At 31.8% G+C, this 24,275-nt stretch overlaps 3 protein-coding genes across 8 annotated transcripts in view; 2 read left to right on the top strand and 1 right to left on the bottom strand.

Moving 5' to 3' along the window:
* The window catches only part of LOC139482616 (uncharacterized), a 30,058-nt gene extending 26,723 nt beyond the window's left edge, over window positions 1–3,335 (top strand). For all 3 annotated transcript variants that reach the window (XM_071266530.1, XM_071266531.1, XM_071266532.1), the window contains exon 10: window positions 117–3,335. In XM_071266530.1, the coding sequence (XP_071122631.1) occupies window positions 117–2,078 (1,962 nt within the window). In that variant the 3' untranslated portion in view covers window positions 2,079–3,335. The remainder of the gene's footprint in view (window positions 1–116) is intronic.
* A 4,724-nt stretch (window positions 3,336–8,059) lies between these two features.
* On the bottom strand, window positions 8,060–22,917 carry LOC139482622 (peroxisomal leader peptide-processing protease-like). Of its 3 annotated transcripts, none has more exons than XM_071266542.1 (10): window positions 20,894–22,917; window positions 18,415–19,187; window positions 17,543–17,691; window positions 16,539–16,688; window positions 15,329–15,478; window positions 14,500–14,621; window positions 13,788–13,876; window positions 10,010–10,104; window positions 9,172–9,249; window positions 8,060–8,174 (listed from the first exon to the last, which is right to left on the bottom strand). In XM_071266542.1, exons 2-10 carry the CDS (start codon window positions 19,143–19,145, stop codon window positions 8,161–8,163), a joined length of 1,578 nt encoding a protein of 525 aa, XP_071122643.1. In that variant the 5' UTR covers window positions 19,146–19,187; window positions 20,894–22,917; the 3' UTR covers window positions 8,060–8,160. The 3 variants fall into 3 exon arrangements, with proteins under 3 accessions (XP_071122643.1, XP_071122644.1, XP_071122645.1); XM_071266543.1 differs by having other exon boundaries at window positions 21,301–21,415; XM_071266544.1 differs by having other exon boundaries at window positions 20,870–20,966.
* The window catches only part of LOC139482615 (clumping factor A-like), a 23,028-nt gene continuing 20,313 nt past the window's right edge, over window positions 21,561–24,275 (top strand). Inside the window, exon 1 of one of the 2 annotated variants that reach the window (XM_071266528.1) lies at window positions 21,561–21,686. The gene's annotated coding sequence lies outside the window, so the exon portion shown is untranslated. The other variant, XM_071266529.1, reaches the window with a different exon arrangement.

Below are 24,275 nucleotides of genomic sequence, written 5' to 3'. Positions count from 1 at the left end.
CTTTTCCCAAAAAGACATGTTTGCCTCAAGTGCAGTGAAAAGTGCTTCATCAAGTATGAGAGCTTTTACTCATGATTTCTGATAACTTTTCTAATACTTTGTTAATATGCTTTCAGTGTTCTCCTGAATATGCTAAGAGAGCAGCTAACAGACCAAAACAAAAAGCTTCAACACAACCTATTACAAATGCTTTTTGGCGGAGGCGTATGGAGAGTTCTTCTGACGAATCCTCTGATTCAGAGACAGAGTCATCATCTGAAAGTAGTTCTGATGACGATAAACGATATAAGAGTGAGTCGTTCAGAAGACGAGGGGTCAGAAGCACTGGATCAATGAAAAACAATATGGGAACTGCAACAATTAAAAATGGACCTAATCGTCTTTTAAATGATATTAAGAAAAATGGCCCAAATAACAACGGACAAAAAAGGGATTTTTCAACAAGGGTTCCTAATACAAGATCACCAGCACCAGCAAAGCTAGACAAATATCTGTCAGGGAGAAATAGTGCAATGACAACACGTCCTCCAAATGGTAAAATTGGTAGTGGAAAAATTACACAAGCCAAACCAGTGTCTACTGCTGAGAAAATAAAAATATCACCGGAAAAGTTGGCACCATTACCTATCAAAACAACCAAAAATATGGATAAAAATGTTCCGTCAGGTAGACCTAAATTATTGGAGAAAATATCATCACTAAATAGTGAGAACAAATCTGCAAGTAAGAAAGATGATGATACCTCTAATTCTGTGGTGAAAGAAAAATCTATAGAAACAGCTGTTAATTTAACTGACAGCATAGTGCCTTCTTTAGATCGAACTGTACCTGAACAGGAAAGCAAAACTACTGATGTGATAAATGAATCATCCGCGAATGAATTAACCCAAGTTGTTAAGAGTAATATTATAAGTACTCAAGTACAAAATGATGTTCAAAGTGTCAAGGATGGTATTAAACAATTAACATTATCAGATTACAGTAATATACATTTAAATAACTCAGTAGTTGAAAATGTTGTCAAAGATGTTGTAAACTCATGTTCTGGAAACAAAAAGCCATTGCCATCTGATATACTTTTAACCACAAGAAGTGAACCTGCTGGTTTTACAAGTTCCAAAAAAATAGACTCCATTGTTTCTGATGACAGTAAGAGCAAATCTGAAAAAATGAAAACAATAAAATCTGAGAGTGCTCTTGGTACAGGGTTCCAAAAATTGATTTCAGCGACAAGTGCTAAGGAGGACAGTAAGAGAGGAAACGTTAAAAAAACAGAGAGATTCAAAAGGTCAAAATCAGAAAAAAATATGCGGAAAAAAGACAAGAGTGAAAAGAAACGTTCAGCCTCTGCAAAAGCCAAAGTGAATCTTAAATTGATACACAATCGATATGCAAAAAATGGAAAATCTGAATCCCCCCAGGAAACCATTGGTGAGGATGACAGTGAAGCCCCTCCTAATTCTACAAGGTCTCTTTTGAATGACCAATCATACATTAGTTTAATAGGAACACTCGAACGTGAAAAGCCACTTGATTTGAATCAGAATGCCAATGCTGTGAGTGATATTCTTAAAGGAAATGAAACAGATTCACCTCAGAATCAAGATTTGACGTGTACAGAAAGTGCCCAGGTTGACACTGTTGTACAACAAGTAGAGAACTTAACATTGAAACAAACACTGCCAGATGAAAGTCAGATGTGTTCAGATTCAGAAAAAAGATTTGAAATTCGTAAGAAAAGATTGTTTAAAAAACCACCTAAGCATAAAAAGAAATTTGACGATACGACTAAAGACTTGATAAATACATTAAATCCTGTACCTTATGGCTATGCTTCCCCTCGTTATAAGAGATTAACCAATAGGTCAATGGCGCCTCCAAATGTATGTAGTGGATATGAGCTTCCAACAGAATATGTTAGTCCAGAACTTTTACAAAAACTTGGTTCAGGAAAACATGTCAAGTTAGCATATAGACATAGTTTAAAATCTTCATCACCTGTAGGGTCAAGGGTCATAGTTCGAGAAGATTCAAGTAACAGTGAAATTGTTGAAAAAGCTGTTGATATATGTCAGTAACAATGTAGTGTCATGTCTAATTTGTTTAGTATTTATTATGGGGGAAAATTTATTTATTTGAGGTCTATTTTTTGTAGCAGGGAATTAAGTATTAACTGAAATCATTGTGATATAAATGTATTTGTGCAATCAGATTTGACTAATGATAGTATAGAACAAATTTATTATGTCTTAATACATGTTCTACATAAACTTGATATTTTTTTAAGTGGAGATAGTTTTATAACACTCTTTTATAAGGTCTCATTATCAGCTAAAATGTCTGAAAAGTTATCTCCCTTTATGTTATGTACTAAGAAATGACCTATAAATGCTTACACTTTTTAAAACTTCATTTATACTACTGACTCATTCAATAAATCTGAAAAAGTCAAAATGTGGAAATGTGTGTAATGATGAAAAAAAAAAATCCAGACAAATTTAGAATGAATTTAATCTATTTGTACTGTGGATGGAAATGATTTCTTTGTATTTTATTGCAATCCATGTAATTGTAGTAAATTGCTGGTTTAAATATTCTTCAAATAAGATCTGCCATAAACTAATTAGAATTATAAATGAGTTTAAATGTTTTTAAAATAATTAAATGTGACCAAATTTATGATTTATTGGATGTTATTCCATGTCAAGATACTAAGATCATGTATGAATAACATGGATAAACTACAATTTAGGCTTAATTGTCTCTAAAAACATAGATATTTCTAAATGCCTTCAATTTTAATATGTATTCCCCAGTATTTTCTTTATAAACATAGCTATTATTTCTTAAAAAATAAGTTTTCAAAACTACACAGTTCATTTGACTTCCAAATACATGTGCTTTGAAATAATTTACAACATTGCCCCTGCTCAATTCCTCAAACAAATTTTTCATTAACATTAATATTATGGACAAAATAATCCCAAAAATTTACCTTCTTCATTTTGAACTATAACCACATTTCTTTTTATAGGTTAAAATAATTACACATTTAGTAAAATTCATTGTTGAAAATTCCCGGTACTAATTATATATATATATATAATCATAAGTTTTGTTTAGAATTCAAATTTAAACTTTTTTTTATATAGATTACCTCATTTTAGTTGTATAATATATTAATTTATTTGGTGCTGGATCATTTTTGTTTAACATTACATCTTCCTTAAAAGATCAACCAATCAGAAAATGGAATACAGGGAAGTTATAAAGTTGGACCAGATATTAGTGTTTGTCCAATGAATAACATTGTCACAAAGCAATGATTAATATTTCCCACAACTTTTTTGGTTGACAATATGGCCAGTTAAAATTTGATTTATTATTGAATTTGTTGGAACTCAGCACATAGTATATGTGATTTTTTTAACATTGAATATGCTTTAATATGACATAAACAGTGCAAGAAGTCTAGTTGATATTTTATCAAGAACTGATATGTCAATAGAAATTTAATTTCTAATCAATTATTCAAGTTGTCAACTTAAAATATTTAATACAGTTATTAACAACAAAAACATAACTTATGTAAAAAGAGCTATTTTACTCTGCCTGAATTAATTTCTGTCATGTTTATGATGAATTTCTTAAAAAATAGTTTGATTCAAATTGATATACACATGTACAGCATTGCATGTTACTAACTTAAAAGCAGAAAAAATTTAATCATGTTTATATGTAACTGTTTAACTGCACCTATTTAAGTATGTTCAATGTCAATGTTTAATTTAAGGAGATTTTATTTTTCTGGTTCAAGAAAGATAACCCAATGTTTCATTTGCCTTACAAATGATGTAAATGTATGCTCCGGGTGCGGGAATTTCTCGCTACATTGAAGACCTGTTGGTGACCCTCTGCTGTTGTTTTTTATTTGGTCGGGTTGTTGTCTCTTTGACACATTCCCCATTTCCATTCTCAATTTTATATTATATGAACTACACTACATACAAAATTATTTCTAATGTCAAAAGTCTGAACATTTCAGAAAATTACATGTTTTTAAAGCCTGAGTCTTCAATGTATTTTGCTATTCTATATCAACACAGATGTGCCATTGTAAAACAGCTTTACTTGTTTTGTAGAACTTGTTGTACTATGTACAGCATATTAGAAGATATTAATTATGATTGTGATAAGAGTCGGGTAACTTGCCTATTTATTTATTGTAATCAGAGATATTTGTTATATGTATTTATGGTATTAATTATTACTGGTAGTCTTAACTCGGAATATTGTTATTAATTTATATTAAAACACTTTTCACTAATATTTTGTCTTTATCTAAACTTAAACCATTGCATACAATGGCAGATAAATTATGGTAATATAAGATGAACAAGAATGTATCCCTAGTACATGGATGCTCAACTAGCACTATCATTTTCTATGTTCAGTGGACCATCAAATTCGTGTAAAAACTCTTAATTTGGCATTAAAATAAGAAAGATAATATCATAGGGAACATGTGTACTTAATTTCAAGTTGATTGGACTTCAATTTCATCAAAAACTAACTTGACCAAAAACTTTAACCTGAAGCGGGACAGACGGACGAACAAAGAAACGAACGGACCCACGGACCAGAAAACATAATGCCCCTCTACTATTTGTAGGTGGGGCATAATATAACAATGAAAAGTAGAAATGTATAAGTCTATGAGACAGCACTGTAGTTCTGAGTATATGAGTATGAGGATAGAAGAACCAGTATGTTATTAAGACAGAAATCCCTTTGAGCAATTCAGACTCCTAGTAGCCTCTAGTTCGAGACCTTAACACCCTGATTTTTATCAATCAATGATTTATCTAAGTAAAGAATGAGGAAATTTAATAAAATAAATGAAAGTTTTATTTCTACTGAAAATGTTTTCAAGTTAAAAAAACTAGAGGCTCTTAAGAGCCTTTGTCGCTCACCTTGGTATATGTGCATATTAAACAAAAGACACAGATGGATTCATGACAAAATTGTGTTTTGGTGATGTGTTTGTAGATCTTACTTTACTGAACATTCTTGCTACTTACAATTATCTTCATCTATATTGAACTTGGCCCATTAGTTACAGAGGAAAATATTTTGTAGATCTTACTTTACTGAACATTATTGCTGTTTACAGTTTATCTCTATCTACAATAATATTCAAGATAATAACCAAAAACGGCAAAATTTCCTTAAAAATTACCAATTCAGGGGCAGCAATCCAACAACCGGTGTCCGATTCGTCTGAAAATTTCAGGCCAGATTGATCTAAACTTGATAAACAATTTAACCCCATGTCCGATTTGCTCTAAATGCATTGGTTTCAGTTATAAGTCAAAATCTTCATTTTACCCCTATGTTCTATTTTTAGCCATGGTGGCTTATAACTCAAAAACCAAAGCATTTAGAGCAAATCTGACAGGGCTAAAATTGTTTATCAGGTCAAGACCTATCTACCCTGAAATTTTCAGATGAATCGGACAACCCGTTGTTGGGTTGCTGCCGCTAAATTGGTAATTTTAAGGAAATTTTACTGTTTTTGGTTATTATCTTGAATATTATTATAGATAGAGATAAACTGTAAACAGCAATAATGTTCAACAAAGTAAGATTTACAAATAAGTCAGCATGACCCAAATGGTTAGTTGACCCCTTTAGGATTTATTACCCTTTATAGTCAATTTTTAACCATTTTTTCGTAAATCTTAGTAATCTTTTACAAAAATCTTCTCCTCTGAAACTACTGGGCCAAATTCATCCAAACTTGGCCACAACTATCTTTGGGGTATCTAGTTTAAAAAATGTGTCCGGTGACCCAGCCATCACGGCTAAAAATAGAACATAGGGGTAAAATGCAGTTTTTGGCTTATAACTCAAAAACCAAAGCATTTAGAGCAAATGTGACATGGGGGTAAAATTGTTTAACAGGTTAACATCTATCTCCCCTGAAATTTTCAGATGAATCGGACAACCCTTTGTTGGGTTGCTGCCCCAACAGTAGCACAGTGTGAAATATCTGGATTACCTACAGAGAAAATTTCCTTGTTATATCTGCAGGTATTATTACATGTTGCCAGAGTCAAGAGTGGGGCCAGAAGCAATAGCACTCAGACTGTCTTAAATTAAGACAGTACCTGTTGTGTTCTTTTTTTTCATTTATAAATATTTATAAATTTTCAAATATTGATTCAAATAGGAAGATGCGATATAATTGCCCATGAGAAACTCTCCACTGGAGACCAAATAATTCAGATGTAAGCAGCTATAGGTCACTGTATGGCATGACCTCTAGATATAAACTGTGCACAGTGATTGCACACATGTTATGGATGTGTTCTTCATTATTCTAATAAATAAACAAAACAGTAAACATGCTAGATTTCATATAAACTTACATTATCGAGATCCATAGAAATAAAGTAATGGTCATGAACCCAGCGAGACAGACATGTATCTCTTACAATAATTACATATACTGTATATTGTTGACCTATTGCTTGCAGATCTGAAAACTAGCATAACCACTAAAAACTCAACATTTACCAATGAACCATGAAAATGAGGTCAAGCTATGAGAAACTGCTTTACAGACCTGTTAGTTATCTCGTTTGAATTGTTTTACATTGTCATTTCGGGGCCTTTTGTAGCTAAGTATGTGGTATGGGCTTTGCTCATTGTTGAAGAACGGTGACCTTTAGTTGTTGATTTCTGTGTTACTTTGGTCTCTTGTGAAGAGTTGTCTCATTGGCAATCATACCATATCTTCTTTTTTTATATATACAAAAATGATTTCATACACCAGGTACAGGTGACCTCCTGCTTATAAAATCTGAGAGACAGACATTATTTAATACAACAAACTTAACCACTGGTCACTGATCATGAAATGTGTTCAAGGTCAAGTTAATTCTCTATTTGACAGTCATGTATACCCTTCATTGATTCTATATCCCAAATATTGTGTCCCATTACTTATAATAACTGAGAAAAAAATCATTTCCAAGAAACCAAACAGATTATTAAGCAAAAATTAAACCAAAGAGCTAACACCACTGCCTCTGGACAAGAATCCCTATGTCTTTTTTTTATTGCAATATTCATAGAATCTGAGACAAAAACTACTGAATTCATCAATCTTATCAAAATTGAAGTGTTTATTTGTTAATTTGTCAATGCATCATAGTTTAAATATTGGTTGCAGAAGAAAACAAGAGTTTCATCACAGAGTCAAATTAAGCCACCTAGTATGCCACTTGTAAAGAAGAGTGATCCATTTGACAAGTACAACAAATAAACTATACAAAATGGGATGTTCTTACAACCAAAGAAACCCCTTTCATATGGTATGATGAAACAGGCTAAATTTTTATTGTTGATTTGCCACTTTTGGTTTTTCGTGAAGTACATTTGTATTGTAATTTAAACATATTTTATTCAGAAAAAAAGCCTTTATACATGTGTTCAAAGACAATTTGCATTCTAAGGGAAATAACTCAAATTATATTGCAGACGTAACATCTCACACAACTGATTTGGATAAACACAAATTAGGTTTTTTTTATAAAATGTTGTCATTGTAAAAGTGCATGATTGTTACTTCCTCAACCTAGGTTGACAATTTTCTTATTCATTTGAAATTTATGCAGTGTTATGAAGGCTACTACATGTATCTGTTGGCCTTTTTATTTTACTTCCTTCCTGGGAACAGTATATTTAATATGTATGTTCCTGTTCATTCTTAATTGGCTAGGATTGTCACTTTTCCTGCAGAAGGTCAGTGGTTCTCTCCCGCCACTCTGGCTTCCTCCACCAATAAAAACTGACCATCACATAATATGAGAAGAGTTTTGAAAGTGGCATTAAACACCAACCAATCAATCAATCAATATTTACTTCACAAATATCATCCTGACTGTCTATCATAATATTGACAACTTTTTTTTCTGGTTGCTTCCTGTTTAACAGGACAGGTTTCCACCTTAAAAAGACTCATTAGTATATTCAGATTTAAAAAATATAAAGCTTATGTCCGTAATTTTTAATACTTAAAAGTAAAAATATAACAATTTAAAAATAGATAAATAATTAACAAGAATGTCTATCACAGCTGTTTGTTCTCTTCCTCTATAACTTACTGGCTGAAATATAAAAAAAATATTAAAGCTGTTATTGTGCAGATTACACTATCATGTATTATCATACTTAATACTAGCAAGAAAGATGCTAAGTTTTACCAATACCATTATAATTATGTATACTGTTAAACAACATCTGCATTGCAGATAATCTTGAAGCAGCAAAAACTTTTTTTTATATTTTCTGGGGTTTATTTCACATTGGCTTCCAACTTACAGTTTTCTAATAAAAGACAAAGATAATCATGCTCAGTTTCATTACTAAATGCTAAGGGTTTAAAGTTGCACTCAAGCCTTGCTTCATTGCCTAACTAAATGGGGTTTTAAAGTAAAAGAGGGGTACTGAATAATTTGTTTGGTTAAGACATATTTTTGGTTTAGAAGGTTACTATGCATATCCAAAAGGCTTGGTCTTTTCACACTACCAATTGGCTCAAATGTTTCTCCCGCATGCAAAGGGAAACTATTTCTCTTACAACAGACTATATTTATTTCATTTGCCTTCATGTATCTTACTTTTTAGAAGATGATAAACAAGTGAAACTGTGAGCTATTGATGATACCCCCGCCGCCAAATTTCAGAAATCCTTGTATTGTAGTTCCTGAGAAAAATGCAATGAAAAATATTCATGGGACAGATTGACTGATGGATGGATAGACAGACAGAGGTAAAACAGTATAATAAAGTGGTAGTTCCTGAAAAAACTTGATGAAAATATTCTACTTGGCTATCATGTGTAAAATGATACAAGTGTTTGGTAAACAGGAAGTTGCATGATGAATCTGAAAACACATCACACAGTTTAGCTGACTTATATAAACCCTAAAACCAAATTTCAGAATTCCTTGTAGTGTAGTTCCTGAGAAAAATGCAATGAAAAATATTCATGGGACGGATTGACTGATGGATGGATAGACAGACAGATGTAAAACAGTATACCCCCACTTTTTTTAAAGGGGGTGTATAATAAAGTGTGTGTTTGGTTTTTTTAATATTTACCTGTATGTATTGAGTCCAGCATCCACAGCCTTTTAATATGTTTATGTTTTATAGTAAGATTTTCTAGAATGCTTGCATCTGAAAGAAAGAAAAATTAACATTCCTATCAAAGTCAGTAAAAGTTGTGTTTTACTCTTTCTTGCAGGTTAAAGATGATCTGAGGTATATATACAAAACATATTATAATATTTTGAAAATCAAGAACTTATGAAATCTAAAGGAACATTTGAACTCCCAGCAAAGTTTTTTTTTGCACTTTCCAGTACAAAAATGTATTTCATAATTGAGGAATTCCAATTTTTGTTTTGTTAAGTGTACCTAATAAAAATAATTCTAGAAACACATGTTGTGTCCATGGAGAATTGTAATATGGATTTTTGTACTTCAATTGTGTTAGTATGTTGCTGGATACCTATCCAATAAGAAGCCATCTTTTTTTTTATTATTCAAGTTACAATGTATTAGTTTTGTCCAAAAATGTTCAGTTCATTATATTTTGTTTTCTGCTGAAGCCAGAGATGCATCTCCCATTAACAGGCAAATGACAGATTCTGCTGTTCTATTTAGGAATTTTAGGGTTCTCCAATTCATATTTTTGGCTTTCTAATCTTTTGGTTACAAGAATATCTCAGAAATTCTACCTGAACCATATGTTGTGCCAATTGAAATTAAATTATATTTTATCTTAATTTTTCTTTGAAGATCAGTGTTCCTCTTCAGCGCTATGGCTTTCCCCACCAACAAAAACTGACAATCCCTATTTCTGCTGTGAGATTTGAGTCTTTTTTCAAAAACTACAAATTTTTGTGAATTATTTATTTTAGCTTAAATTCATTACCTTTGGAGGCCATGTACTCTTGGATTATTGGTGCGACTGTTGCTATGGGAATACACATGTTGATATGTGGGTATGAAGCTTTTGATTCTGTATCTCTGTAAAAATAGTAATATCATCTATGAATTCTTGCAACAATGAATAAATTGAAATCATGTTTAAAGAAAAGTACAGTTTTATTAAGGAAAGAGTTTTTATCAAGAAATAAACATTCATTCGATTTTTTTATTTTCGAGTGTATAAATTTTCGTGCATTGAGGAGTTTGGTTTTTGTGGATATTTTATTTTGAAGTTTTGACAATCTTTGCTTACAGAGCCTACAGAAAACACTCTGATGTCATCAAATGTGCTGCATAAATTTGAAAGCAGTCTCAAAGGAAAGCAATGATGTTGTTTATAATGTTTACCAAAACAAATAGGGAAAATATATCTCTTTTTTTTGCCAATTTATAGCTAGGTATTGAAATATGCAAATGTGTATGTATCATAAACAGTTCAAAATCAAATCCTAATACCTCAAAATTTTAATGAAGGTATATTTTTCCTTTGTATATAAATTTACTTTTTGTACAAAAAAAAATCAAAGAAAAGTCAACAAGGGATCTCTTCTGTATCATATACCCTTAATAAAAAAAACATTTCCTCTTCTTAAAGCTGATAACACTTGTAAGAAAAAAGAAAATCAGTAATTACCATAACTGGAGGCTCTCAAGAGCCTGTGTCGCTCACCTTGGTCTATGTGCATATTAAACAATGGACACAGATAAATTCATGACATAATTGTGTTTAGGTGATGGTGATGTGTTTATAGAATTTACTTTACTGAACATTCTTGTTGCTACAATTATCTCTATCTATAATGAACTTGGCCCAGTAATTACAGAGGAAAATATTTTCTAAAAATTTATGAAAAATGCTAAAAATTAATTACTATAAAGGGCAATAACTCCTTAAGGGGTTAATAGACTATTTTGGTTATGAAAAACTTATTTGTAGATCTTGTTTTGCTGAACATTATTGCTGTTTACAGTTTATCACTATCTATAATAATATTCAAGACAATAACAAAAAATGATGATTGTGGCCAAGTTTGTATTAATTTAGCCCAGTAGTTTCAGAGGAGAAGATTTTTGAAAAAGATTACTAAAATTTACGAAAAATGGTTAAAATTTGACTATAAAGGGCAATAACTCCTAAAGGGGTCAACTGACCATTTCGTTCATGTTGACGTATTTGTAAATCTTACTTTGCTGAACATTATTGCTGTTTACAGTTTATCTCTAGGCCAAAAATAAAATATTGTTTGTTTCCCCTCACACGACCGACTCGGTAAAATCACAGCGACCCGAAATTTTTTATTGGCCATTCTTGTCCACTATTTTTTTTTTTTTTCTATGTTGGTTATTGGTGTTACCTTTCCGATGCTGTAGTCAACGAGCGTTGGTTTTTGGTGATACCTTTCCGATGCTGTAGTCAATGAGCGTTTTAAATCAAGGCATTTTTGCAAGGAAGCGCCTACATGATTCAGAATCAAGGAAATAAACAAAATGTTTGCAAGGGTGATCTTTTTTGAAAATAAAAAAAAACCTGAAGCATCTTTCAACTTTCTGAGTGCATCTTGATTTGCTTTGTGTCTAACCTCTGTTCATTTTTGAAGGATAGAATCTTAAAGACTTTGAGTAAAAATGGTCTGAATCGTGCTTTAAAATTTATCTACTTTGTCTTTGAACAGGTTGGGCACAAGTCAGGGAATGTGGGATACATGTATTCCCTGCTTTCAGGGAACGTCCCTGTTTTCTGGTGTAAAAAAAATCCCAGTTTAAATGGGATTTCCTTTTTCAATTTATGGCATGAAAATTACAAAAGGGCACGTTTTAATGTTATAACTGCATCAATAGAATTCGTAAATACTTATTAAAAGTATTTTAGGAAATACAAAACATGAATATAAAGTGAAGCCTTGTTTCTTCTAGAACTCGAAAAAACATACAAATATTTGTTTAAGAATCAATTGACCAAGCTGCATGATCCAGGTATAACTGAACATAACTAAATTATGTTCACTTCTATTGAAAATTTGTATTCATTGAATTTTAATTCCCAAGTGATTTAAAACATACATGTATCTTTTTGTCATCTCATAATTGATGATCAAGGTATGAATTGGTGAACAAAGGAATTGTTTTGTTGTGAGTTATGCATCAAATTAGACTTGAAATTAGCTTGATTTTGTAACTAAAAGAACACTTGCTATCATTAAGCATTGTTATCACAAGTAGAATGTGCTCTTTTGGTAATTTCATTACATTGAATGAAAAGGAAAATAAGGAGGTCCCTGTATACTAGGGGTTTTTTTTAACACCAGAAAACTGGGGTGTACACTGAATTAGAAAACAGGGAATACCCCACTTTTCTTGACTTAAGCCTTACCTGTTGAATTTTTTACAAATTCAATATAGAAAACCATATCAAGGAATAAAATAAAATAATTTGCCTACCTACCTACCCATACCCTAACAACCTCAGTCGGGTGAGGGGAAACAAAGATATTTTTAATGTTGGCCCTATGTATAATAATATTCAAGATGATAACCAAAAACAGCAAAATTTCCTTAAAAATACCAATTCAGGGGCAGCAACCCAACAACAGGTTGTCCGATTCATCTGAAAATTTCAGGACAAATAGATCTTGACCTGATAAACACTTTTATCCCGTGTCAGATTTGCTCTAAATGCTTTGGTTTTTGAGTTATAAGCCAAAAACTGCATTTTACCCCCATGTTCTATTTTTAGCCATGGCGGCCATCTTGGTTGGTTGGCCTGGTCACGCCACACATTTTTTAAACTAGATACCCCAAAGATGATTGTGGCCAAGTTTGGATTAATTTGGCCCAATAGTTTCAGAGGAGAATATTTTTGTAAAAGATTTCTAAGATTTACGAAAAATGGTCAAAAATTGACTATAAAGGTCAATAACTCCTAAAGGGGTCAACTGACCATTTTGGTCACGTTGACTTATTTGTATATCTAACTTTGCTGAACATTATTGCTGTTTACAGTTTATCTCTATCTATAATAATATTCAAGATAATAACCAAAAACAGCAAAAATTCCCTAAAATTCCCAATTCAGGGGCAGCAACCCAACAACGGTTTGTCGGATTCATCTGAAAATTTGAGGGCAGAAAGATCTTGACCTGATAAACAATTTTACCCCTGTCAGATTTGCTCTAAATGCTTTGGTTTTTGAGTTATAAGCCAAAAACTGCATTTTACCCCTATGTTCTATTTTTAGCAATGGCGGCCATCTTGGTTGTTTGGCCGGGTCACGCCACACATTTTTTAAACTAGATACCCCAATGATGATTGTGGCCAAGTGTGGTTTAATTTGGCCTAGTAGTTTCAGAGGAGAAGATTTTTGTAAAAGTTAACGACGACGACGACGGACGACGGACGCCAAGTGATGGGAAAAGCTCACTTGGCCCTTCGGGCCAGGTGAGCTAAAAAAGAAGAAGAGTGGTATTTTAGCCCTTCTCATTTGAGGGGATTCACTTTGCAAACAAAGACAAAATACAAAACACTTGATTAGTGGCACTACCAGTTACTGTTAAGAGAGAGTGATATCTATGGACGTAAAAGACACCCTTACAGATTTCCGAAAAGAGCAGGCTATTGCCGCTACAAGTCACCCATAAAGTGAAAAGGGATTAATATAAGTTGCAATAACTTGTTTCCCAATCTCTAAATATGTTTAAATTAAACTGGTAAGATTTAGTACTTACTTTGCATTGCTGACAGGTATACCAACAAGCTGTCCATATTGATTAACTATTGCTCCACCACTGGCACCAGCATGAACTGCACATGTTGTCTGAAAACATAAGTATTTGTGATTAAAAAAGAGTTTGCAATCCTGACTTAAATTTGAGCTTGTAAGGAACAAATATATAAACTTACAAAACAAGAGGCCATTAAGAGCCTGAATCATTCACACAATAAAGTTATTGGTAAACTACCTCTACTTTACAGCATAGGGTATAAAGATGAGGAGGTTAGATACTTTCTAAGCATAATACATGTACCTAACTGAATTAACTCTTAATACAACATTTATCTAAATAATAATAATATTGTTGTGAAATATTTCATTTGATACTCTGCTAGTCAGATAGGTATAAAAACATTTTCTTTACTGTAAATTCAGAAATTATTGAGTGCATTTATTATTGCGATTTTGTCATTTTAGACTTGAATGTGATTTATAAATTTTTACAATTTTGAGAAAAATCCTTTTTAATTCATATAAAATATTTCAAAATGTGAGTTTAAAATATTGCGTTTACAACTTTGTCACATTTTTTGCAATAATAAAAACCTCGCAATAATTTCTGAATTTACAGTAATCAAAAATATTTTAGTGGTGAAAAAAAAAAGTAGAAGTTCTTTAAAGAACACTTTAAAAGTAAAATATTTCTATTAATCTTATAGTAATACCTGAATCAAAACAGGAATGTTGTTGATACACAAAACTTTAGATATAATACCGGATGTTATTGTTGGTTCTAAATTCTTTTCTTCTCCAAAAACAGCATGTCCAATAACATACACCTTATCTCCTAGAAACAAACATTATTAGTATACAAGTATACATCTTTCTAGTCTAAATTTTTTATCTAAACAATATTTTAAACTCCCCCCATACAAGTAAGCTAAGGACAAAAAAAGGGTTTGATAATAAAATCATTGATTGTGTCATATCCTCACTTTGCACCTGCAAGTGCAGAGCTAAAACAATTTTTATTTTACATACTTCTTTGTTTCTCCTTTTGTTATTTCTTTGATAGTAACAAAAAGATGGGGGATTGATTTCTTGAATCGAGTTAAACCCTGACATATGGTAAAGTGGGGGTCCTAAGTCAGAAACTCATTACCGCTATCTTTATTTATATATCTGTCTTTTACTGCCATGGCAAATCTTAGGTACGGTAATCTCTGTTAACCTTTCCTCAACTTTCTAGAAATTTTTGGCGCTTAACAAAATGGCATCCACACTATTCTTTTGCTGATGCATCTTTGTTTTAACCTTTAAAGGTTTTAAGTGTCATTACTTGCCGTCACATCTCCTTTCATTTATATCCATAATAAGGTAAATGGTAGATTTGTTGTGGTAGATAGATACTGACCAAAGAAAACTTCCGTTATATCATTCTTTAACATATGTACAAAAGGAGTGGGGGGTGGTGTATGCCTTTTTATTGTTTTTGTTACGTTTTGTCTTTTTTGTTGCTGGTTTTTTTTTGTTGGAGGGTAACATAATAATAACCTTGTGCTACTGGTTTTGGTGACATCTGGATATATTTTCCTGAGTTGAGTGGACAGCTCAATACTGCTATATCAAACTGTTCATCTACAGGTGTCTTGTATATCACCTTTCCTTTATGTATCTTCTGTTGATCTGTAAACTTAAGTTTCACTGGAAAAGAGTGTAGGAAAAAATATTATATTTACCATAATAAATTTTTTTTTTAAATAAATAAGAGGTTTTTCTTGTATATTAGTTTTTTTATTATGTGGCAAAAAAAAAACAAGAAAAGAATTTTAACACACTTTTGTTGCCCTCATATGAATTAAGCTATTATTTGTTTGGTGTAGTTATGGTACATAGCTCCTCATGTGTTCTAGTATCTACTGGTATACATCCTTAGCTTTAAAATGCTTGGGTTTGAGCAGTGCTATTGAAGGGAAATTTATAAAAGCACTTTGATCACAGAAATTTTTATAGTGTTATTTTCATTTGTTGGCAATATGATTCAAATTAACAGCTTCCAAACAATTATTTCTGTAATGCCCTCTAGCTTAGTGTTCTTATTTTTCTTGGACAATGCAAGTTCAATAATCTAAATAAACACAAATATTCTCTTCTAAAAGGTCATTTTTAAGTTCCTTCTTGACACTATTTACCAATCTCTGACTTTAGTTAAGGTATACCTGTATTATAATCAGACTCTTTAACTACATGGTTACAAGTTAAAAGGATGGAATGTCCATCATCCTGACCAATCACAATGCCAGATTTCTGACCCTAGTCAAGGTATACCTGTTTTATAATCAGACTCTTTAACTACATGGCTACAAGTTTAAAGGATGGAATGTCCACCATCCTGACCAATCACAATGCAAGATTTCTGCCCCTAGTAAAGGTATACCTGTATTATAACCAGACTCTTTAACTACATGGCTACAAGTTAAAAGGATGGAATGTCCACCATCCTGACCAATCACAATGCCAGATTTCTGCCCCTAGTCAAGGTATACCTGTATTATAACCAGACTCTTTAACTACATGGCTACAAGTTAAAAGGATGGAATGTCCACCATCCTGACCAATCACAATGCCAGATTTCTGCCCCTAGTCAAGGTATACCTGTATTATAATCAGACTCTTTAACTACATGGCTACAAGTTAAAAGGATGGAATGTCCATCATCCTGACCAATCACAATGCCAGATTTCTGACCCTAGTCAAGGTATACCTGTATTATAATCAGACTCTTTAACTACATGGCTACAAGTTAAAAGGATGTGATATCCATCCTCCTGGCCAATTACAACACCAGATCCCCAATTACTGCCTACTACAATCAATGGAATGCTCTCTATCAACTGGCTCAAGTTATTTCTAGCTGAAAATATAAATTCAAAAAATTGACATGTAAATGTATGTTACAAAGATCAAACATTTTTATTCAATTCTCAGTATGTGAATATAATTAAAGGATGACACTAAGTGATTATTTTTGTTTCTCTGCCAACTTTCTATAACTTTTTTACAGTATAGATACAGAAAATATGACAATGCATGATATGATACTTTTGCATCTTTGATAAAGATATTCACCTTTTTTCTGATCATACCAGTACAAACCAATTGTATCTATGTGAACTAAGAATAGTATACTAAATTCAATGTAAACCAAGATTGCTGTTCTTTTTTATATTAGGATTTCAAATGTAGATCTTATTACCAATGATGGAATTTCACATCCAGTGCTTATTGACTTTCTGTTTACCAAATATCATTAGTGATGAGTTTATCACACAATTCAACTTGCTTTCTATATAAAAAAATATCATACAACAAGGAAATAGAAATCATAATTGGTAATGATTTTATTAATTTTTAATATCACAAATATAAGAATACTGTCGGACCCCATTCCTTCTTTATACACTGCTAGCGTATCTCAAATTCATTCCCAACAATAGTTAGAGAATATTTTTTTACTTAATGCAGTTCTACAAATAAATGACAGTGATCTAATTTAGCAGGACTCACTAGACAATGTCCACTTCTAATTGAGGCTTTGAAAAAAGTTAAAGTTTGGATAAATGAACAAAAGGTCAACTCTGAATCCACTTGGCTAATATATCAAAGATATGTTCGCCCAATGATTTTTTTAAAATTCAGTGGATTTCTTGAAAATTCTCAATCCACTTGAGTCAAAAATTGGATCAATCTGCCATGTAAAGTATGTACCTCTAAATATGTTTTCTATAGGGGTTATTTCCACTCTGCATATCTGTTTTACACGTTTTAAAACATCTGTTATTGCACAAGCCATAGACAAACCAACCCATTCATTTGACTTCCAGCAAAGTGAAGTTATAATTAAACCAACAAGGTACCTAAAAAAAATATAAGCTAATTAATATAAGTATATCTTTGAAAGGCTGATAAAAAATCTTTCATTTTGGAATAAATTCACTATCTACTATTATAGTAAAATATAAATAAGTTGCTCTAAAGAAATAGCCTGTGTTGCTGACCTGAAACAAAATGTGTCTTCAACAATGGGCACATCTAAACATCATAGACTAGTAACTGATTTCAGTGCTTAAATCTTTTTTGTTGAGCTTGTATTGCTATATTTTTTTCTGCTTACTTTTTATCTCTATCAAATTATATTTAAAATTTAACGATACTCACACAGATAAAAAATGTTAAAATCATCATTCAAGGACAATTACTCCAGAAATAATTTGAGGTATAATGAACTTTTTTTTCTCTTTTTTTTTCAATAGATTATTGAATTTTCTTATTAATTACTTGTTGTTTTATGGCTTTTTGGCTTTTGAACCAATGTTAATGAAATTTTTAATATCAAGCATTTATTACAATAGTATTATATTTTCTATATACATGTACTGTAAATTTAAAAATTATTTGGATGACTGTCTTTAAATTGCGAATGTGACTAGTTGATAATAGCAATAATAAGAATCTAATTCTGATCTGATGAAATTAAGAGTTTGCATAATATCTTGAAATTGTAATAATACATCTAACAATTTTGTCCTTTTCTCAAAAATCGCAAAATTATATGCATGCAAAAATATTTGAATTATAACCTGTGATGACCTTTTCTACAAAACACAGGACCACCTTCTGAACCTGGCACACATCTAGCATCAGTCATTAACAATATCCCACCAGCCTTGTTACTCAACACACCAGTACTTCTGGAATTCAGGAAAATCTCAGGGCACAAACCACCAAAAGGTGTGGCCTCTATTTCTAAATTATCTCCCTTGTCAAGTTGATCATATGCAAGAACAGAAATATTGTTATTATAGCTCTTCCAGTTGTTCAATTTCAATATTATAAAACAGGATAGCATTGCATAAAATTTAGACTGGTCATCTGGTGTCTCTTGTGAAGAAAAATCTTCCACAAATTCCCATTTATTTTCAGGCAATAAAAAAGAAACAACATTCTGTAATTTTTTCAAAGAGAATATAGCCTGAACATTGGCTGAATACTCAGAGTACAAGTTCTTTTGCCATGTTTCACTTTCTGTCTGGGTAGCAATGTCAGAACTATTTAATATAGATCTCAAATTATTATTTGAGTCTTGTTTATTGGTCCTTTGCAAACAGACTTCTGCATCCCAATGATGAAAACTGTTCTGTAAAATTCCTTTGTTCTGTAATGAATTTATCTGCTGATCCGTTAACAAAGATGAGACTAAAGTACCATGTGTCAGAACAAGTCCTGACTTTGTATCAATGAGTACCCCACTCAATGTTTTCTTATCTTCTCCGTTGACCTTTACAGACACTACACATCCAGTATCAAACATTGTTTCTCTTCTTTTTAAACACTGATAAACTACACTCAGCTACTGAAAATTAAAAACAAACAAATAAATCAGTAATTGATTTTATAAATTCTTAATAACTTACGGTTTCCTTTATTCGAGCTGCATATCATATGCAATACTCTGTGAAAATTGTTTTAATTGTGAATGCAAAATTTCTTGCTTTGTGTAAAATGTATTTGTTCTTGCACCATTTGTTTAGCCCAATTTCTTTAGTCTTGATGATGTTTTAGTATTTTCCAAATGGTATACATTTCTTTATTGTTGAAGACCATACTTAACCCTAGAAGTGTTCTTTATGGATTTATTGTGTATGGGGGTTGCCGACTCATTGACAACACCCTTGTATCCTTTTATTCATAATGCATACCATTCAACTTAATGGTAAATTGGTAATGTTCTGTGGATTATAAAATATTTGTTAAATCTGTCCTTTTAAAAAACAATTTTAGAAGAAAAATGATAAATAAAATGTGATATTCAAACTGAACCCTATACTAGTTAATCATGCCAGTAAAATCAGCTATGCCAAAAATTTATTGTATTGTCTTATATATTAGCAATTTTTCAACAACAAAAAAGTTTGCAGTTGTATAAAAATGGGATCATCAAGTTCACAATCAAAACTGCTTTATGCTTACACTTTCCTGGGCTCACTACCTAATATGTTTATGCTGTCACTTAATATAAATAATTAAATGATAAGACGGACAAAATTACTTAGGACAAAATTACTTAGGACAAAAGTGGGAATCGTTGTTTTAATTATTATACAAGAGACAAAAAAATTATTTGAAAAAGTTCATTTTCATTGATCAAATTGTTCAGATGACAGAAGCACTTTTTCATTTGATCATGTTGACCAAATTTAAATCGAGCAAGGATAGGTGTTTCTTGCAGAGGCGGATTTAGGGGGGGGGGGGAATTTTGTTGCTTATATAGGGAATCACTAAAGCGTGACTGGAGCGGGCCCCCTCTTAGGTCAGTCTGTGGGCCCCCACTTATGGAAATTTCTGGATTCGCCACTGTCTTGTGCATCTTGTAGTCAGTTATTAACACACCATTTTAACTATTTGTGTTCATGAGTCAATGACAAATACTTGTTTTACAAAACAGTTTGTTTTCAAAGTTGTTTGATAATACTTATAAAGTTTATAGCTGTGACTTTGTTAACTATAATTCAAAGGATACCATTTTTGGGGAATTCATAGGTTTTTATAAGTTAACCAAGAATTAAAATAAGTTATAATGCAGATTTTGGCAATTCACAAAATCAAATACCTCTGAAACTACAATTTGTCCTCAAGCCACTAAAATTGGACTCCACAAAAATACATGAATCTAATCCACAGTATTTGTTTAAATTTTTCTAATAATAATAATTAAGGCTCGATTAAGTTTACAAATATAGACAATAATGATTATTAATACATATAACAAATAATTATTCAATTATTAAAGGGAGAGAGTCGGTGCATGTCCATCATGTGTACAAAGGGGATTAACTCCATATCCACATCAAATATTCATAAACATATCGTCCTTAATCTTTTTCCCAATTCAACTCAAGTAAAGAATTTATGTAATCGCAATATGTATTAGTTATGAAAAATATGAAAGTGATTTAAAAAAAATCTGTTGTCAATTATAGAAATAATTGTTTCAGTATTAGTCCCACATAATAAAAATTTCATGGCATTATTTACATTACAGAGAATTGGCAAGCTTACAGATCACTGCATAATGATTATTCATAAACGAAAGAGTCTAAATCTGAGAACTGTAAACCTCTGCCTATGTCAGAAGACTAAAATATCTAAAAATAGAACAAAATAAAAATAGAAGAAAAAAATCAAGATTGTTTTCGATTCATTTGTACAACATGCAAAACTTTAACACTGCCATAAAAAAAAGTTTAGCTTTATTTCAAATCAATCACATTTATTTCAAGAAAGAGACAAGAGTTATAATTGAATAATAAATCACTAATATAATGAAAACGGGCACCTGCTACTTTACACTTCCGTGTGTATTACGTCATAGATATATGTGTACAATGTGTGTAGTAAAAAGCGATAATAAAATGCTGCATAAAGAGAAATATATATTGTGTCAATATGTTTTGTTGTTAAATTACTATTATCAATGACATGAAATAACACTTTGTAAGTATGTTATGGGCGCGGTTTAACTGCAATTTTCCTATAAATGGATGACTAACAACAACCAATACATTTGCTCCAGGGTCAAAGGTGATGAATTTACGTCACAAATTAAGCCACGAAATACCGCCCCGAAATTATCACCAATTACGCTTTAATTTGGGATAAAACAAGTTTTTGAACATACTAAATGTATACAATAACACAAAACAATGTTCTGAAAGGACTTCTTTCTTCGCATTAATGTCCATTTTAAAAAATTAACACAATAAATGAAAGATGAGCTCATGGGTTCAAAGTTGAAATCAAACCATGATCAACCAATTGTAAGCCCCGAAGGTAACAGGCATGTTACATGACGGTGAGTGTTCTCTGAATATTATTTTGCTGATAAAATTTGCAGGGAATTAGTCGGGTCTAGGGGATCAGTTGTATTTAGGCCAATCTTTGTCATTAAAATATGCAAAATGTACGAAAATAATGCAAGAAACGCGTAGATTACCAGATTGGTCACGTCGTGATTTGTTGATTGCGATATTGCATTGTTCGGAATGAGGTCAAGAAGTAAATATTTTGAGGTGATAAAGTCTTGACAAGGAAATCATGTTGATTGTATGCATTATTATTTGAACCAGATCACGAATATCATATATTTGACCAAACGTGACTTTGACAAAGGTGGTGGTTTCATGTTTACAAAATTTATATTTCGCCATGAGATGATTCATTTTTGGACTCCGTTGTGGAATATTTTGTTTTGAGGAAAATAACAATTCGTGATTAAAGGAAATATTTTGACATTTGTCCTTCACTTTGAACATAATTAAACTGTATATTTTCCTGGGCGACATATCATCTGTAAAACCACTTCAAAGAGAAACGACATATTATTAAAAAGTTTCATCTATTACGCAGTTACTTAAAATCGATTTAGTTAAAGAATCCATTGCAAAAAGAATATCGGTCACGTCAGCAATATTTGTATTATTATGGCCTACAATCTGTTGTCAAATGGTGTTAGTAACTTAGTTGTCATTAAGTGTTGAACTTACTGATCAACATGTTTGAAAGTAACAATATAGATTATAAAAAAATCTTTCCAGATAAAATAAAATTTATTATTCATTGTCAAAGTTTTAAAATTTTGTAACTTTACAATTCAATTAATCAAGACCACATCTCTTAATAGTACAAAACCAGAAGATAAATATCAATGTACATTTAGCTCTAAAAAATGATTGTGTGAAATTTTAAACCCACAATTTTCGCCAAAAGAATTTATATTTCTTGTATAGCCAATAATTTTTTGAAGATATGGTTTGTTACCAATTAACATGCAACCTACAATTGTTACAAATGTTGTCAGCTGTTTTCACCTTATATCCAACTTCCCATATTTGATTGTTACGTTACTAAAATGCTTAAACATGAATCCAAATGAAAAAAGTCCATAGGCAAAAGAAAGATTAACAGCAGTCTATTTTTGTTGTTGTCGCTCTAAGAATATTGTTCCAATTATGGGCCCTCGATGGGCAGCATAACCAAGAGAAATATATTATGATTCAGGTTTATATGAACCTGAAAATCAGTATGACCAGCCAAATTTTGTTAATTGAGGTGACAACAACATTTACAACAACTTAATTTTTTTACTTCCTGTTTGATACTGAACACAGAATCTCAACTTACAACAATGACTCTGCTTTCAAACAACTTTTTTACCTATTTGTTTTTGTCTGCATACCAAGTATCTGGCCTCAACACTTTCAAATTTTCTCAGACAAAATTCAATTAAATTTCCTCAGACGAATTTCAATTAAATTTTCTCAGACGAAATTCATGGAAATGTCCTTGTAAAACTTAACAATCTTAACCATTAAATTGCATTACTATCAGTATTTTAGTTTAAACATATTTATTGATAGTGGATTTGGAAACAAGTTTTGCAACTTATATTAATCCCTCTCCACTTTGCGGGTGCAGGTACTGCCTTGTAGCGGTATTAGCATATGATACTCTGTTTCGAAATCTACAAGGGTGTCTTTTTGCATGCAAGAGATATGTCTCTTTCTTAACACGGGTCAGCCATTTATCGTCCCCATCTGATGGTGTTGAGGAAGAGGTGAAAATTCAATCCCTAAAATTTTCTTCCCGGAGTGGGGATCGAATCGGGAATCTTTGTTAGTAGTCCGACATGTCTGATGCACTACACCACAACTATCAGTACATCCCAGTTTGAGGATCATTTAGATGTGATACCGTTTTGTCTTGGTCCACCAACGGTGAATTAATTAGCAATCAGATTTCTTGACATCTCTGTGTTAACAGTTTCTTTACAACTTGAATTTTCATAATTTTTTCCACCAGTAGAATTGAAAATGCAAATGAGGAATGTGTGAGAGACAGCAACCTGACCAAAGAGCAAAAAAAAAAACAGCTCAAGGTCTTCAACACTAGGGGAAACCATGCACCTGGAGGCAGGCTTCACCTGACCTCTTAACATAAATGTGTACTAGTTCAGTGAAAGTGGTCATCACACTAAAAGTCCAAAACACAAAAATGAACCAAAATTAAGAAAAAAACATACATGACAACAGACATTTAAATTATAAGACTATAAACAGAGGCTTTTGCAAATGATATTTAAAATATTTGTTACCTTCAAATTATTTTTTCATTTCTTTTTCTTTTGTTGTGTGGATCTGTGTGAATTTTAATTCCTTATCGACCCATGCCTTTTTAATATCTTCCTCAATTATTTTATTATGCCCCACCTACGATAGTAGAGGGGCATTATGTTTTCTGGTCTTTGCCTCCGTTCGTCCGTGCGTCCGTCTGTTCGCTTCAGGTTAAAGTTTTTGGTCAAGGTAGTTTTTGATGAAGCTAATGTCCAATCAACTTGAAACTTAATACACATGTTGCCTATGATATGATCTTTCTAATTTTAATG

Source organism: Mytilus edulis, chromosome 7 (genome assembly GCF_963676685.1).
Source record: "Mytilus edulis chromosome 7, xbMytEdul2.2, whole genome shotgun sequence".
NCBI lineage: Eukaryota > Metazoa > Mollusca > Bivalvia > Mytilida > Mytilidae > Mytilus > Mytilus edulis.
The sequence above is the reverse complement of the archived record's forward strand: the minus strand, read 5'-3'. Positions and strand labels throughout refer to the sequence as shown.

Coding starts and splice junctions, on each gene's coding strand:
- LOC139482622 (XM_071266542.1), bottom strand. CDS start 19,145: ATGTTTGATACTGGATGTGTAGTGTCTGTAAAGGTCAACGGAGAAGAT. Junction 14,622..15,328: donor ACCAAAACCAGTAGCACAAG/GTTATTATTATG, acceptor GTTTGTTTCTAG/GAGATAAGGTGTATGTTATT. Junction 9,250..10,009: donor AGAGTACATGGCCTCCAAAG/GTAATGAATTTA, acceptor TCTTTCTTTCAG/ATGCAAGCATTCTAGAAAAT.